The sequence below is a fragment of the Schistocerca serialis genome, chromosome 1 (assembly GCF_023864345.2).
Source record: "Schistocerca serialis cubense isolate TAMUIC-IGC-003099 chromosome 1, iqSchSeri2.2, whole genome shotgun sequence".
Lineage (NCBI taxonomy): Eukaryota > Metazoa > Arthropoda > Insecta > Orthoptera > Acrididae > Schistocerca > Schistocerca serialis.
The window spans coordinates 738,438,878-738,457,233 of NC_064638.1; the positions used below are offsets into that span (position 1 = coordinate 738,438,878).

General features: G+C 39.6%; 1 protein-coding gene across 1 annotated transcript in view; it reads right to left on the reverse strand.

The window, feature by feature from the left end:
- The window catches only part of LOC126428416 (cilia- and flagella-associated protein 43), a 218,090-nt gene that overhangs the window by 173,780 nt on the left and 25,954 nt on the right, over positions 1-18,356 (reverse strand). The window contains exons 7-8 of the mRNA XM_050090378.1: positions 4,019-4,165; positions 3,774-3,928 (exon numbers count right to left, since the gene is read on the reverse strand). Coding sequence (XP_049946335.1) covers positions 3,774-3,928; positions 4,019-4,165 — 302 coding nt within the window. The remainder of the gene's footprint in view (positions 1-3,773; positions 3,929-4,018; positions 4,166-18,356) is intronic.

Here is an 18,356-nt window from a genome sequence, read left to right on the forward strand (position 1 = left end):
AACAATTGGGAGTATTACCTACAGCCTTGCTTTACATTTATTCACTCACAGAATTTCTTTTCAATGACCCATTGCAGTTTGAAAGTGTGCTATTCACCTATACAATACCAGAAGGAAAAATAATTTGCACTTCTTTCTAAGTTTGGCATAGAAAGGAATTTAATACTCAGTCCATAGAACATTTTGATAATTTGCCCAATGAAATAAAAAGTCTGAAAGATAGCAGAAATATTTTCACATTTAGCAGCATACAAAGTGAGTTGACATGATAAAAGAGTTTGAAAAACTGCTGTATGTGTGATGTCACATCTGCCAACACAAGTGTATTTGTCCAGAAGGGATAAACAGATGATCACTTTTTGCAATGAATAGAATGCCCTATTACGGGAGAAAAGTGAAAAACAATGGAAGAGAAGAAATATGGAGCAGGTTAACTAGAACTGCATAAGCAAAAAAAAAAGGAACACCTGTTTGATAGATGATATAACATAGTTAATTTGGTGTTGTTTTTAAGGCCACCTGTTGAATGCAAAGTATAATAAGGATAAAAAGAAATTTCATTGGTTTGTGAGGTGCCCTATGTGACAGAAAAGATGCCACACTGTAAGGCATTGCACCCTGTATCCCTGTACTCAGGAAGATTAAGGAGATGTATATTAACAAAGATGCCAAATGGTTAATACCTGAGAGACCACATGAATGTGAGATGGAATTTTAATTTAATTTTCAAAATTAAGGGTAAGGAGGGTTGCTATCTACCAGAAGATGGAGCCACTGCCTCTGAAAGCTTGTAAAAGTTAAATCCTTTTGGGCGTATGTTCCCCCTGCCATTGCTTGATGAGTAGATATTTTTTTATCTCTTCGTTTACATTATTGAACCATAATATATGTAGGATTACATTACTGATTAGCATGTAATGAAATAACAGTTGAGTATTTTATGAATAATTAATGATGTCTCTCAGTTTTGGGGGGGTTACAGGTATTTCTAGAGGGATATTTATTTTCAAAGAAAATGCAGATGAAGCTTTGTTTAATGCATTTTTTAATGTTACCAGCATCTATCATGTATCTGGGTATAGAAAGTCAGATCCTGATTTTAATTTGATTTTTCACTAGTACATTATCATGGCAGAGCTGAAGTGAACACTGAGATCACTCCATCTTTTCATAGCAAGCACACCAGCTTTTTGGGTTTATCTTTTTTCTTCCTTCAGTTTCAACTTCCCTTTGTTTTTATACTGTTTTCTCACTATCCTCATATTAGCATCTCACTCCATGTTATGCAAGGCATTTTATTGGTCTGAAATACTGGATGGAAGATGTTCTTATTGAAAAACACTGCTTTTCTGTGCAGTAACTATGATATTACCAATAGTGATAAGTGTGAAGATTTATACGCTGTGAAAAATCTAGCATTGTTGCATCCCTGCTAGAACCAATAACTTTTCAGTTTGACATTTGTGGAAAGCAGCTGAAATTAAGTTGAAAGGAAGATGAACTAATAATAACACCATTGGTGCCAAGATGTGATTTATTTGCATTAACAGCCTGAGAAAGGTACTTCACACACAACTTTGTTGAATTTTGCTCAAAGAAAACAGTTACCATGCAGAAAAATTCAATACCATATATAAAGAAGCTTTTTAACTATTTATAGCCGTCTTACTAGAGATTTTTTTATTTTTAATTTTATTTTTTTAATCATATGAAAGGATCATTTAAATACATATCCTCTATTTTAATTAAAGTGCAGAGACTTGCAGAGGTCCAGTGTGAGCTGTAATTGCGGAACAAATCTATGCTGGAAAAAGTCATTAGTTCCAGTTTTGGCCACCAGGTGCAAATCTGGCACTGTGAATTTAAGACAGACATATAAAAATATTTCCTTATGTAATGGATTAGTTAGAAGACAAGGGCAGAAAAGTTCAAACAAGTGAGAAAGGCATAATGTTGATTTTATTATTAACCACCACTTACACAATTTGTTCAATATGAGTGCTGGAGATGTTGAGACACGCTGCATCTGTGAAATGACATGATTCTGGTGGAATCTGAGCAATGTGTTCCTGCATACTGGCCTTCAGATCAGCTAGAGACCAAATTTGTCCCTGGTAAACACTTTCAGGTATCCCCAGAGCCAAGTATCATATTGATTCAGATCAGGTGGTCTTGCAGACTATGCATTTGGAAAAACTCTGGAGATAAAATGTTTGTGGAAGATTGCATTAAGCAGATATGGATGAACAACATGAGGTGTTGCCTCATCTTGTATGAAAACAGTGGTTTCCACACAGTTATGCTCTTTGAAAGCAGGAATCACATGCTGTACATGAAGGTCTCAATAATGTGCAGACATTACAGTACACCTGACAGGCCTCTGGGTGGATTCTCTTCATAGAAGAACAGACTGTAGACAAAGGGACTTATGAATCCACACCACACAATCACACACAGCACATGCAATGGCTCTTCATGGGCAACATGTGATTCAACAGTATCCCAGATTTGGCAGTACTGTATATTCACTGTATCCTGCAGTGTATTTTGTGCCTCGTCCCTCCATAGAATACTGTCCAACCAAATGTCCAGCTTTAATCCATTCCAGAAACTGGACAGCAAATTCAGAATGTTGCTATAGATCAAGATCTTTCAGTTCATGCACCATATGGATCTTACAATGGTACTAGAGTAAAATAGGCTGCAATACTTTCCGCACTGTTGAACATGGGTTAGACAATTCTCATGTCACTGTATGAGCACTAGCACTAACTGGAACATGTGCTGCGGGGTCAGTCACAGCAACAGTAACCCTGTCAATAACTTCCACTAGGATAGGATGCCTTCATCTTCCAGGTCCCACATCAATTTTTGAATTTCTTTATCATATTCTTTAAAGCATTTAATGCCATTGGGCCTCTCCTCAGACCTTTCAGTCAGTGATGCTCTCTCAATGCATCACTGTAGTTGCTGCTGTTCACATAATCACACACAGTTTCACTAACAGCAAACGGTCTGTCTTCTCGATAGCCATACTGTTCCCTCAAGTTATGGCTTTTGAAATGATACTTTTGATGTCATACCAGTGTACAGCAACAGATTTGCAACTGATGGCCATAACTTGAACTAATTTGTTTTCCAGCATAAATTGTTCCCACATCAACGTGTTGGTATATCTATCTGGGCCACACTGGGCATTTGTGAGTAGCTGCACTTTAATTATAAGCACCGAGTACTTATTGAACCATATAGTAACATTTAGGATATGGTATGGAAAGTTCTAGAAGAGTGTGCGTAACTTAGGAGCAAAGATAACAACTCACCAAACTGTAGAGACGTTGAATCATTGACAGGCATGCAAACAAACTTGAAAATTTATCTAGTTTTTGAACAAAACCTTATCCAAGATTGAGCACCCCCCCCCCTTCTCCCGCCCCCCACCACACACCAACACACACTATTCTAGGGCAGCTGAATTGTGAATTCAGCCACACAATGTAGGTGCACAGATGTGTGTGTGTCTGTGTGTGTGTGTGTGTGTGTGTGTGTGTGTGTGTGTGTGTGTGTGTGTGTGTGTGTGTGTGTTTTTGTGTGCGAGCATGTGCGTTTGCACATATGCTCTACTTTGAAAAAGCTAGTGAAGTTTTCAGTCTTGTTTGCATGCCTGTCAATGATGCAACACCTCTACTATTCAGTGAGTTGTTAGCTTTACTTCAAAATTATTCACTATGTAACATATAGGTATGAATACAAAGTAGTACCTCTTTACTTACATAATTTCTTTCTCCTGCCTGTCTAATAACATTCTCTGATGGCATCTCTGCCGTGCTCTCAGTATTTTGAGCATTGCTTGATCTATGCAAGACTGTATTAAAATCTTTAAAAGAAATAACTCAGAAAGTTGATTATCAAATTTCAGCATTCCCTCCTATTAAAAGAAATAATAATAAGTTTTTGTTACAGAAATGGACACAAAAAATATACCTTGCTTTAAGTATAAAGTGGGATCAATTCTTACCCTAACTGTATTTGAAAGTGTTTTGAATTCTGACTCCAACATCTGTCGATACCTTTCACGTTCACTCATAAGAAAAGCAACCTTTTCTTCATACTCTTTTACTGCTCTTATATCATCTTCATTGTACTCCTCTGGTTGTTTTTCTAACTGCACAAAAAGAAAAACTTTGTTATTACTTTATAAAGTGATAGTCATTATGTTACATCTAGCATTCTGATGGAGCAAATCCAATATGAAATCAAAGACTCAGTTAAAAAGATATTGAAGAGGACTCATCATATAAATTGGTTGGATACTTGTCTTGAACTGATGAGTCAAGCATTCTTGACAAATTAAAACTGTGCTGGAATTCAGTTTCAAACAAGGCATATGCTTGTCATACAGAAAGCTTATATAATGGGTCTGTCCAAGTCCATTTCAGACACTGGATCAAAATATACGTATGTTACTATCTCCCTATTCCTTTATTAATTTTGCAAAGAGCATCCCAAGATGAGGGAAGCCTAGCAATCAGTGGGAATATCAACACTGTGGGAGAGACTTGTAACTTTTCTACAGAATACATAGTGACATGGTGAAGGTTTCAGTCAATGTCTGAAACATGTTTAGAAAATTCAGCTGCAAAAACATTAACCACAAAAGGAATATGTGTAGACTGAGGCTCCAGTTAATCACAAAATTTTAATTTTCCTGTATGTTTATAAAGTGCTTACTGCTTTAGTAGCAACCTAATGATAGGGTACAACTTTATACTAACTACTGTTTTGTCTCAGATGACCATAATTGGTCATCAAATGTATATTCAAACAGTACTGACAAGTACGTATTATACATGTTGTGTTTGACATTACAAGATACTGTTGGAATGTAAGACACAGTATGCAATGCAAGCAAACATGCTATGTCGCATCAGAAATTCATTGTACAATTTCTTTGTTTATGCCATGTAATTCTGCCCTATTGTTTACAGGTTTTTATTTGCATCTTGTCTACTTATTTTATGACTTCTCTGATCTCTTATTCCCCAAGTCTTTTAAGTCTCCTTTGTTGCTTAATATTATCATTTGTGTTACTACTCCTTCAAATCTGCCTTTGTATTTTGCACTGACCTCCGGCTGGTTAAATTTATCTTCATAAAAAAACTACCTTATATGTCCTCAGAATAACCTTACATATGCTTTCACAACAATGTGATACCACTTACTATTATGCAGCCATTTCTTTGACGTCTCATGGGGGCATTAAAGACCTTGCTGTCATGTGCCCACACATCTTATCATCGTCAACATCACATGGTATCCAGACTTGAATGCATACATATTTTTAGATTTCCAAATAGTGTAGCTCCATTTCACTTCAGCGGTCATTTTCTCTCATCACATATCTTTGAAGGCATGCTGAGAAATAATGCCTCTGAAATTTTTATTCTGTTCTCAACATTGGTTGAGGTGTTACATGTCTTGCATATAACTAGGTGGACATTTCCACTTTTTTTGACATAAATTACAACCCCTGCCACTAGAGGGCTCTGAGTTGTAGCATGTAACATGGTGGTGTGTAACATAACTATATTGGTGCATGAGAAATAGTGTGCTGTATTTGAGTTCCTAATCTCAGAAAATGTACCTCCATTTGAAATACATAACAGAATAAAAACTGTCTGTGGTGATGATTGTATTAACATCAGTAATGTATGATGTTGGGTTGTTTGCACTTGTAATGAAGGAAACAGTGGTGCTGACCTCAATGTATCTGACATAGCCTGGAATGGATGACCGCATATGGCAAATGATGAGATTTTTTGAAAGTGGTTTGATGAACTCATCAGAGAAAATCATCGGACAACACAGATGTAGCTCTTGGGTAAGTTTGACATATTATGAGAACATGTACAACCCATTATTGCAGAACTATGGTACAGGAAACTGTGTGCACTGTGGGTGCCTAGAATGCTTGCACCTAATATGAAACAGATGAGAGTGGACATCTGTCAACAATTTTGTTTGTTTTTTGGGCATGAAGATGATGGGTACCTTAACAACATTTTGACAGGTGATGAAAGCAGGTTTCAAAATTTTGACCCTGAAAACAAGAGAGCATTAGTGGAGTTTTGCCATAAATGATCACTGACACCAAAAAAGTTCAAGAGCATGCCATCAGCAGGCAAAGGGATGCTCACAGTGTTCTGGGAGGTTCAAAGTGTAGTGAATTTGGAATTCATGCTTAAAGACACCACCATAAACTCTGCAAGGCACTGTGAGACCATAACGAACCTGAAAGATTGAATTTTAAGAGCATGTCTATGCAAGGAGAACACTCTCCTTCAGCATGACAATGGCAGACTCCTTCAGCATGACAATGTCAGACTGCATAAGCTCTGCCACAGCTGCAACAATTCAATGCCATGGGTTGTCTTCTATACAGTCCCAATTTTGCCCCATCCAATTTTCATCTGTTTCCAAAACTTAAAGAACACATTTGAGGACTTCATTTTGATAATGATGATGCAGAGCAAGAAGAGGTGAGGTTGTGGCTCCATCAACAAAGTCAAATATTCTACAGTGACAGTATCAACAAACTGTCCTCTCATTGGGAGATATATACGTTCATCACCAGAGTGACTATGTAGAGAAATAAATACACTCCTGGAAATTGAAATAAGAACACCGTGAATTCATTGTCCCAGGAAGGGGAAACTTTATTGACACATTCCTGGAGTCAGATACATCACATGATCACACTGACAGAACCACAGGCACATAGACACAGGCAACAGAGCATGCACAATGTCGGCACTAGTACAGTGTATATCCACCTTTCGCAGCAATGCAGGCTGCTATTCTCCCATGGAGACGATCGTAGAGATGCTGGATGTAGTCCTGTGGAACGGCTTGCCATGCCATTTCCACCTGGCGTGTCAGTTGGACCAGCGTTCGTGCTGGACGTGCAGACCGCGTGAGACGACGCTTCATCCAGCCCCAAACATGCTCAATGGGGGACAGATCCAGAGATCTTGCTGGCCAGGGTAGTTGACTTACACCTTCTAGAGCACGTTGGGTGGCACGGGATACATGCGGACGTGCATTGTCCTGTTGGAACAGCAAGTTCCCTTGCCGGTCTAGGAATGGTAGAACGATGGGTTCGATGACGGTTTGGATGTACCGTGCACTATTCAGTGCCCCTCGACGATCACCAGTGGTGTACGGCCAGTGTAGGAGATCGCTCCCCACACCATGATGCCGGGTGTTGGCCCTGTGTGCCTCAGTCGTATGCAGTCCTGATTGTGGCGCTCACCTGCATGGCACCAAACACGCATACGACCATCATTGGCACCAAGGCAGAAGCGACTCTCATCGCTGAAGACGACACGTCTCCATTCGTCCCTCCATTCACGCCTGTCGCGACACCACTGGAGGCGGGCTGCACGATGTTGGGGCGTGAGCGGAAGACGGCCTGACAGTGTGCGGGACCGTAGCCCAGCTTCATGGAGACGGTTGCGAATGGTCCTCGCCGATACCCCAGGAGCAACAGTGTCCCTAATTTGCTGGGAAGTGGCGGTGCAGTCCCCTACGGCACTGCGTAGGATCCTACGGTCTTGGCGTGCATCCGTGCGTCGCTGCGGTCTGGTCCCAGGTCAACGGGCACGTGCACCTTCCGCCGACCACTGGCGACAACATCGATGTATTGTGGAGACCTCCCGCCCCACGTGTTGAGCAATTCGGCGGTACGTCCACCCGGCCTCCCGCATGCCCACTACACGCCCTCGCTCAAAGTCCGTCAACTGCACATACGGTTCACGTCCACGCTGTCATGGCTTGCTACCAGTGTTAAAGACTGCGATGGAGCTCCGTATGCCACGGCAAACTGGCTGACACTGACGGCGGCGGTGCACAAATGCTGCGCAGCTAGCGCCATTCGACGGCCAACACCGCGGTTCCTGGTGTGTCCGCTGTGCCGTGTGTGTGATCATTGCTTGTACAGCCCTCTCGCAGTGTCCGGAGCAAGTATGGTGGGTCTGACACACCGGTGTCAATGTGTTCTTTTTTCCATTTCCAGGAGTGTATGTAGACATGAAGAATAAAGATGTAGAATGTTAACAAAGTTTGTTTTACTTAAAAACCATTAAGAGTTGTCACATAAAACAGTTGGAGGTATTACTTCTCAGGCCATGCTCATATTTCCCATTTTGATATTAGTCATTAATCTTCACTTTATACAACACTTTCAAGTAACATCTTATACAACAGTTTTAATCCAAATAAAGGAGGTGAAATGCAGAACTTCAGAATTCATTATTTTCAGCTTTCCTTTTACACCATTTTGATCATGCTAAAATTGCTGCTGCTTTGGTGGCTAATATTATTCATTGATGTGGTCTATGTATCTCCCAAGTATCACTTGGGAGATTGATATTCCCCCAGACATACCTTTGGGAGTCCTGGGATAATGTCATATACTTAGCTACAGCATATTTGCTGAACTTTTTCATATTTTTTTTAGTTTGTCATGTGTTGTAAAAATAGAACAACTAGGATAGAAATTAAGTGGATAAACAGCTGTTTGATTCCAGGGACTCTTCTTTTTGGATAGTGGAGTTATTTCCTGAACCACAGGTATCCTGTTTAGTGGAGAAAAGAGCAAATAGCTGAGGAAGGTAAGAGAATAACTTCTGTTTCATGCTATGTGTGTAAGACTACATGATCTCAACGAGAAAGTACCTGAGAAACATTGTAAAATACTCTTATGTAGTAATCAGATGCTGTCACCTTGTCTCCATATTCTGGACATAATGCAGCACATAACACTATCACATGACCAGATTTTAAAACTTCACGATTCAGTTATAAAATACTTCATCAAAAGTTACAGAAAAATAACACTTAATATTTTGCTAATGAATAGTTAATTGCCCAAAACCAATTCCAAAGTGACTTACAAAATATTTGATTGTAAAAAAGATAATAATAATAATAATAATAATAATAATAATAATGTTGTGGTTGTTACTATTGTTGTTGTGGTTGTGGTCTTCAGTCTGAAGACTGGTTTGATGCTGCTGTCTGTGCTACTCAATCATGTACAAGCCTCTTCATCTCCAAGAATGTTCTTACTGTGTTCATCTCTAGGTCTCCCTCTAAAATTTTTACCTACCACAGCTTCCTCCAGTACTAAACTGGTGATCCATTAATGTCTCAGAAAGTGTCATATAGTGATCCCCTCTTCCAGTCAGGTTGCATCACAAACTTCATTTCTTCCCAATTCTTTTCAGCACCTCCCCATTAGTTTGGTGATTTATCCATCTAATTTTCAACATTCTTCTGTAGAATCATATTTCAAAAGCTTCTATTCTCCTCATGTCTAATCTGATTATTGTCCATGTTTCACTTCCATACATAACTACACACGCTAAAAATACTTTCAGAAAAGACTTCCTAACATTTAAATGTATATAATCAGGCAGAACATTATGACCACCTACCTAATAGTTGGTATGTCCACCTTAGGCACAGATAACAGCAGCCACACCCCATGACATGGAAGCAATGAGGCCTTGGTAGGTCACTGGAGAGAGCTGGCACTGCATCCACACATAAAAGTCTCCTAATTCCCTTAAGTTAAGGGGGTGGGGGCAGCACATCAATTTGAACTCACCACTGTGTTCCTTGAACCACTCCATGACACTCCTGGACTTGACATTGTGCATTACCTTGTTGAAAAATGCAACTGCAGTCGGAAAACATGATCATCATGAAGTGATGTATGGTACTACTTGGCCATCTGGTGCCTTGCACCAACTCAATTGGATCCATGGATGCCTATGTGAATGTTCTCCAGGGCATAATGGGGCCACTGCAAGCTTGTCTCTGTCCCATAGTACAGGTGTCTAGGAACTGTTCCCCTGGAAGATGATGGATTTGCACCCTCCTGTGAGCATGATGAAGAAGGCATAAGGATTCATCAGACCATACAGTGCTCTGCCACAGGACCAACGTCCTGTGCTGATGTTCATGTGCCCATTTCAGTTGTAATTGCTGATGTCATGGTGTTAACACTCGCATATGTATGGGTCATCGGCTGAGGAGGCCCATCATTAGGAGTGTTTTGTGCACTGCATGTTCAGACACACTTGTTCACTGCCCAGCAATAAAGTCTGATGTTAGTTCTGCCATTGTTTGCTGCCTCTCCTGTTTTACCAGACTGCTTAGCCTACAATGTTCGACATCTATAATGAGCGGTGGCCACCCAACCCCATGATGTCTGGACATGTTTTCACCTTGGTTTCAACACGTGTTGAAAACACCCACCATATCACTCCTCGAACACCCGACATGACATGCAGGTTCCAAAATGCTCATACCAAGTCGCTGGACCATCACAGTCTACCCTCGGTCAAACTCATATAAATCGCATGCCTTCCCCATTTACACATGGACAGCACACTCAATGATACTAAATGTACCATATGTGCATCTGACTAGCAGTCAGTCCTTGCCAGAAGATTCTGCTGTCACCCAGATGGGTTTATAGTGCTAGTAGATTAGTGATCATAATTTTCTGGCTGATCAGTGTATGTCTGATGTTTAAAAATTTCAGAGAAGCTTTTCTTGCCATTGCCAGCACACATTTTGTGTTGTCTCTACTTCAGCCATCATCAGTTATTTTGTCTCACAAATAACACAACTCGTGTACTTCTCATTTCCTAATATAATTCACCTAATATCACCTGATTAAATTCAACCACATTCCATTATCCTTGTTTTGCTTTTGTTGGTGTTCATCTTACACTATGTGATCAAAAGTGTCCAGACACCCAAAAAAACTTATGTTTTTCATATTAGGTGCATTGTGCTGCCACCTGCCAGGTACTTCATATCAGCCACTTCAGTAGTCATTAGGCACTGTGAGAGAGCAGACTGAAGCACTTCACGGAACTCACGGACTTTGAACATTGTCAAGTGATTGGGTGTCAATTGTGTCATATGTCTGTACACAAGATTACCACACTCCTAAACATCTACTGTTTCTGATGTGATAGTGAAGTAGAAATGTCAAGGGACACCTACAGCACAAAAGCGTGCAGGCCAACCTCGACTGTTGACTGACAGAGACTGGCGACAGCTGAAGGGGGTCATAATGTGTAACAGGCAGACATCTATCCAGACCATCACACAGGAATTCCAAACTGCATCAGGATCCACTGCAAGCAGTATGACAGTTAGGTGCAAGGTGAGAAAACTTGGATTTCATAGTTGAGTGGCTGCCCATAAGCCTCACATCATGCCAGTAAATGCCAAACAACACCTCACTTGGTGTAGGGAGCATAAATACTGAATGATTGAACAGAGGAAAAATGTTGTGTGGAGTGATGAATCACTGCACACAATGTGGCAATCCGATGGCAGGGTATGGGTATGGCGAATGCCCGGTGAACGTCATCTGCCAGTGTGTGCAGTATCAAAAGTAAAATCCGGAGGCGTTGTTGTTATGGTGTGCTCATGTTTTTCATGGAGGGAGCTTTCACCCATTGTTGTTTTGCATGGCACTATCACAGCACAGGCCTACATTAATGTTTTAAGCATCCTCTTCCTTCCCACTGTTGAAGAGCAATTCAGGGATGGTGATTGCACCTTTCAACACGATTGAGTACCAGTTCATAATGCATGACCTTTGGCAGAGTGGTTACATGACAATAACATCCCACAGAAAACCTTTGCGATGTTTTGGAATGCCGACTTCATGCCAGGCCTCGCCAACCAACATTGATACTCCTCCTCAGTGGAGCACTCTGTGAAGAATGGGCTGCCATTCCCCTAGAAACCTTTGAGCATCTGATTGAATGTATGCCTGTGAGAGTGGAAGCTGTCATCAAGGCTAAGGGTGGGCCAACACCATATTGAATTCCAGCATTACCGATGGAGGGGCCATGAACTTGTAAGTAATTTTCAGCCAGGTGTCCGGATACTTTTGATCACATCGTTTATATCCTCTTATCAAGACACTGTCCATTCCATTCTACTGCTCTTCCAGGTCCACTGCTGTTTCTGACAGAATTACAATGTCATTGGCACACCTCAAAGTTTTTATATCTTCTCCTTGAATTTTAATTCCTATTCCAATATTTTCTTTTATTTCCTTTACTGCTTGCTCAGTGCACAGATTGAATAGCATTAGGGATATGCTACAGCCCTGTATCATTCCCTTCTCAACCCCCATTTTCCCTTTCATGCCTTTGACTCTTGTAACTGCCCTGTTTTCTGTACAATTTCTAAATAGCCTTTCGTCTATGTATTTTATGCCTGCTACCTTCAGAATTTCAAAGAGAGTACTCCGCTGTCAAAAGCTTGCTATAAATGCTATAAACATAGGTTTGCCTTTCCGTAGCCTGTCTTCTAAGACAAGTTGTACAGTCAGTATTTCCCCCACATTCCTATGTTTCTCCAGAATCCAAACTGATCTTTCCTGATGTTGGCTACTACCAGTTTTCCCAAATAATAATAATAATAATAATAAAAGGTAAATATTATTTGGTTAAAAGATGTTAAGTGGGACTTATGAGAAAGAATATCACAGAAGACATCATCAAAGAAACTGTAATCTTTGAATTCCCAGTTGCAAATCACATATCATCAGAAGGAGCTAAAATGCACTGAAAATAGTGCAAAGAGGAAAACAAGAAAAAATACAGCAAATTCTTGAAGAGATTTTGGGAAGAGAAGAAAAAAAGAAATTTTTCATGCAAAGGTAAGTTACAAATTTCATTTTTCAACACATCCCCAAAGCACTATTGGCATTTCAGAAAAAAAAAAAATTCTGTTGAGGTATTTTCTTACGTAACAGTATAGGTGCTTCCACTGTTTCAACTAAAAGTGTGTTTGTCAGATTAGATCCTTGAGCTCCTATGCATAGTCACAGTGCCTCGTATTGATACCTGATGATAATCTGCAGCAGTTATCTGAAGGCTGTGCCACCCAACATAATAAGAATAATCTGGCTGAGAGCACAGGAGTGTACGATACATATGTACAGCTATTACAGGATCCATACTCCATGTGTTTCCTGTTGTGGCATGAGGTATATTCAGAGAACTTTCTCTCTTGGCTTCTATATGGGTTCTATGACAGCATAATCAAAGTTCGTTCTTCATATGAAAGCCTAGGTATTGAACACATCCTTTAAAGGGAATCAGGAACTCACCTAGTTATATGGTTTCAATCATTTTGAATGTGTGTTTTGTGTATATACTGCCTGCTGACTTACCAGATTAAATGATAAATTCATTCTTCTGTAACCAGTGTCTGTAGTGATGTATTGTTTTCCTTCTTCTGTAACCAGTGCCTGAAGTGATGTATTGTTTTCCTCAAGTTATTTTTAATGGCCTCCAAGGAAGCATCATTAGCACAAATACACAATTTTTTGGCATATAGGAGTATAGCAGTTCTATCTGATAAGATACACGGGAGTCACTGATATAGAAGTTAAACAATATGGGGGAGGGAAGTGATCCTTGTGCCAGTCCTGTGCTGGTCATCTTCAGTCTGATAGTGCCCTGATCCAAAAACATTATTAACATCCTTTTCTGAAACAGGGACAGAAGTCTGCAACAAAACTTTGTGGTACCTGCAAGTTTCTCAGTTTTAGAGCAAGAACAGGTAACAAGACTTTGTTGTATGCATGACTCAAGTCTGTATAAAGTGTCATTAAATATTTATTCATAGGATGATACAACCAGAGCTGCAATAACATATCTGTTGTGCACTGTACATGCCAGAAACCTAGTTGACAGTTGGGTATAGTTCAAAATGCTCTAGGCAGGGTTGTGCACTGTACATGCCAGAAACCTAGTTGAAAGTTGGGTGTAGTTCAAAATGCTCTAGGCACTATTCCAAATGCTGTTGTATCAAATGTTTCAAAATTTTATGTATACAGGATAACAACAATACTGGTCTATGTGAATCAGCTCCTGATGCACCTTTCCTTTTCTTTAAAATGGAAGCAATATGTATCATATTCCTATATGTACCCTTAATGTGATCCTTTCACAGAGTGTTTAAGGTCTGTAATAACATATGTTTGCCCGAAAAGGCACGAACTTGATCACGGGAAAGCAAGTATTATCTGGTAGGGGTGCTGTACTTTTGAATGATTTGACTGCTACTTCTAACTCAGTTAATGCAAAAGGTTGCATTTTTGATTTGATCAGGTTCGGTCACTTTCTCTAATGATTGGAGGGATTATCTCAGACAGTATTTCCTCCATCACTAGATGGTTTGTCAGTTTTGGGGGGGGGGGGGGGGGGGGGGGAGCATCCTTAGTGATATGGAACTGATGAATGTACTTCCAGATTGTCATTACTGGGCCTGATGATTGACTTACTACAGCATTCTGCTCACCTGCATCTTTTCCTTTCTTTAAGTTTTCTTTTCACTTGTGCCTGACTCCTGAGTGAAGTTTTCTTCCCTACTAAATTTTTTTATGCTTTTGTATGCTCCTAGCACTTCTTTCTCTTCTGAAATTACAGCTTGGCATGCATCATCCCTCCATGGCACTACCTTCTCCATCCTTCGCCTGCCATGAGGGCTGAATGGTATCAATGTCACTGCTGTCTTTACAACACGCCAATCTGGTCAATTCTAATGTTCCCCATGGTGTAATATGACAATTGAAATCTCCCCTGACAACTGCTGGGTAGATGATCTTAGCCATCAAACTATGGAAGACATGTCAACTTCAGAATATGGGGCTCAGTATAATATCACAACAGATGTTTAGTATTTTATGCTTGTGTTCTAATATTACATACCTCAAAGGGATTATTTCCATTATCCATAGTTAGTCAGCTAAAATCCACACTATTTCTGGTTAGTACAACAACTCCACAAATCCATCTTCTTTGTATTTACGTACAACATTATATCCTGGCATTCAGAAGTTCTTTTCCATTTGAAACCAAGTTTCTACCAGTATGAATTTCATATTCCGTCAAGAAATGGCACAAGCTTACCCTGTTACAACTGACTGATGGAATGTTTCAAAACCTAACTTTTTTCAGAGGATTACTGTCCACTATTCTGTAAGAGATTAATGGAATGTGTCTCAATCACTCTCACAATATGATATTTTAAATCTTTTGCAACTGCACCTGACTGAGCTGTATTAGTGAGGACGTTCACATGTCACACAAACTGTCAAATGAGGATTGCACTAGCAAATGATGAAACTGGTTGGAATGGATTCTGTACTATCAGGGGTGTTAGAACAGGTAGATTGTGACTGAAGTCTCTGGACACTTAGACAACAGATTGTGGCCACTGCTTGTTACTTACTTGTATATACAATCATACCTGAACAAAAGACAACAAATAGTGGAACTTAAATATCAAGAAGGAAATAATATACATATGTACCAGCCAGTGGAACAAAATGTTAAATATGGTGTGCCCCAAGGAACTGCTCTAGGTCCAAGCTTACTCCTGCTGTTCATAAATGACTTAAGAATCAGAAACCCCTTAAATTTGCAGACAACACCAACATTCTGATTAAAAGGAAGACTGTAGAATGAAATCAAAGTATGTACGTTACACATAACTGATTGGTTCTCCAGAAACATTCTTATAATAAATGCAGAAAGGACAGTAACTATGCATTTACATACACACAAAGTATACGCCCCTCAAGCCCTGTCATAATGTTATCTGGCAAAGATTTAGAAACTGTAAACAGCACTAAATTTCTTGGAATATGGATCCAAGAATTGTACAAATGCAAAAGCTGTAAACTATAGCCATGGAGATGCCACAAAATTGTACATATTTATAATTATTTAGATTAATTCTTGGTAATTCATAAGAAAAAGATTCATGATTTAGAGTAAATTTGTTTCCTTTAAAAAAAAAAAAAAAAGAGGTGGAGCGGGAAAAGGGGGGGGAGGGAGGGGGGGGGAGAGAGAGAGAGAGAGAGAGAGAGAGAGAGAGAGAGAGAGAGAGAGGGGAAGAAGAAGAGAAGATGTGATTAACACAATGATGTAAAAATCCTCTTGCTTTTTAACTAGAAAACTGATATAAGTTCATGAGAAGAGCACGAAAACATTAATCTGTACGCATCTATTTGATTTCAGTTTTATGTATGTAATCTCATTCATGTTGTAGTGGATATACAATTCACAACCATCACATAAATTCATGTTGTGTCATCTCATCAATTCACAAAAATTGACTTGTCCAATATCAGTTTGTAACTACATACAAAAATGATGAAATGGAGCAATAAACAAATCAATCAATGTGTCTATGCCTTCTGGTACTTTCTGCATGTGTGGCTGGCTGCTGTTGAGCAGAATGACCCTTGAGGCCAGCTGAGTCTGTGGTGGCTGCACTGCAGGTGCAATGCAGAAGCAGGTATGTACATATATTTAGTAACTTCCTTAAGCTGCATTCAGATATGTTGTGCTGTCTAGCACATTTTGCATGTTGTACGCCACTGCAACACCATTTCTAGATGTGACCATATCAAAGCCATTTATAGCAGTGCATGACATTCTGAACATAAGGAACTATGGTGCACCTCATATTCAAAACGTAGGCCAGCATAAGTAATTTTAACTGATTGGGATGGGACATATTAAACTTCTCCAAGTCTTGACTTTTGTTTCAGGATATGGTGAACATCAAGAATTTTCACATCTGAAGTCAGTTTCCCCACAACTTCTTCATTGGTGATATTAAAATCTATTTATCCTATCAGGCCCTTGATGGCAAGGAAATGAGGTACACAAAGGTTTGCTAGCTTGTGGTTTGCCTTAGCTCCAACACTGTTCACCCACTGCACCAATTTGAACTCAATCTACATGTGGTTTCTACTTTTCATAGGTATATTGATAATGACATCTTTACTCTAGGCATCACCTCACAGTTTAGTTTACCTACTGACATATGGTGCAGTCAATCAATATTATACTTAGAACTGTTCAGAGGCTGAGACATCCCTTCAGCATGTACCAAAAATGGACAACAAACATCTAACCCATATTGGTGGGCATCATGTCAACCCCTGTCTATTTTGTCTACTCTTGTGGTATGTTGCTTTTCCATCTCATGAGAACTCCCTGGGTTGGGGACACTAATCTCTCCACTGCTTTTGATCTCTTCTGTATTCCCCAAACTGTCTCAATCTTCTTGACAATCATTACTGACACCTGTTTTGAGACTAAGTTGATGGGTTCCTTGGATTCTCCTTCATGTGCTACAGTAGATTAATTACACTCAATTTTGCACACATTAAGCTGAGACATATTGTTGCCCTTCCCTTTCTTGACAGTTTTCAGTGCTATTTTACCACAGTATGTGTACATACCATTTTCAGGTCCACTATTAGGCCAACTCATTTCTTTGGTACTGCACTCAGAAGTTTTACTGTAAGTTCACTGTCCTTATGTATCCTGTTCCTGCACTGCCAACTTCCACTCCTGTATTGTCCTGACTGACATAACTCACATTCATAGCAGTCAATACAATTATACCCATCATTGATAACACATTGTCCTATATTAGTTTAGGTTTGTTTAGCACCTTGTCCTCCACTCTCTCAGTTTCCATGAAGCCCCATCACAGTTTCGCATCATTTCTGTAGTGTACCAGAATACTACTGAATCTGTACTGACAAATGATATTCTACTTCCTAGTGATGCAGCACAAAATAGCAAAAATGTACTTATGGTCATCCAGAGCACTGTCTCTGCTACAATGTTGCTGTGATAGATGTGAGGTACAGACACAATCACAAGTCTGTCATTTAACTATTAGTGCATAAATCCAAATTTATTAATAAGACATAGAATGAGCCAAACCAAGCAGGTTACGTTGAAAAGAAAGAGCAGATACAGAAGCAGAAAACAGTACATTCTTATCTGTAAAATACAAGTAATTGTCTCCAGCTTGTGAGTCATACCTCAGAACTTGTAAAGCAGTCTAAGGGTTCTGCACAGGCTTGTAAAACACTGGAGGCTGAGGAAGATCTGACACATGCAACTTTAGTAACAGCAAAGACATGGAGAAGAAGAATAACTTAAAAAGCTTCAAAATTTTCTACTATACATATCTGAAAAACACGTACAGGGTGTTACAAAAAGGTACGGCCAAACTTTCAGGAAACATTCCTCCCAAACAAAGAAAGAAAATATGTTATGTGGACATGTGTCCACAAACGCTTACTTTCCATGTCAGAGCTCATTTTATTACTTCTCTTCAAATCACATTAATCATGGAATGGAAACACACAGCAACAGAATGTACCAGCGTGACTTCAAACACTTTGTTACAGGAAATGTTCAAAATGTCATCCA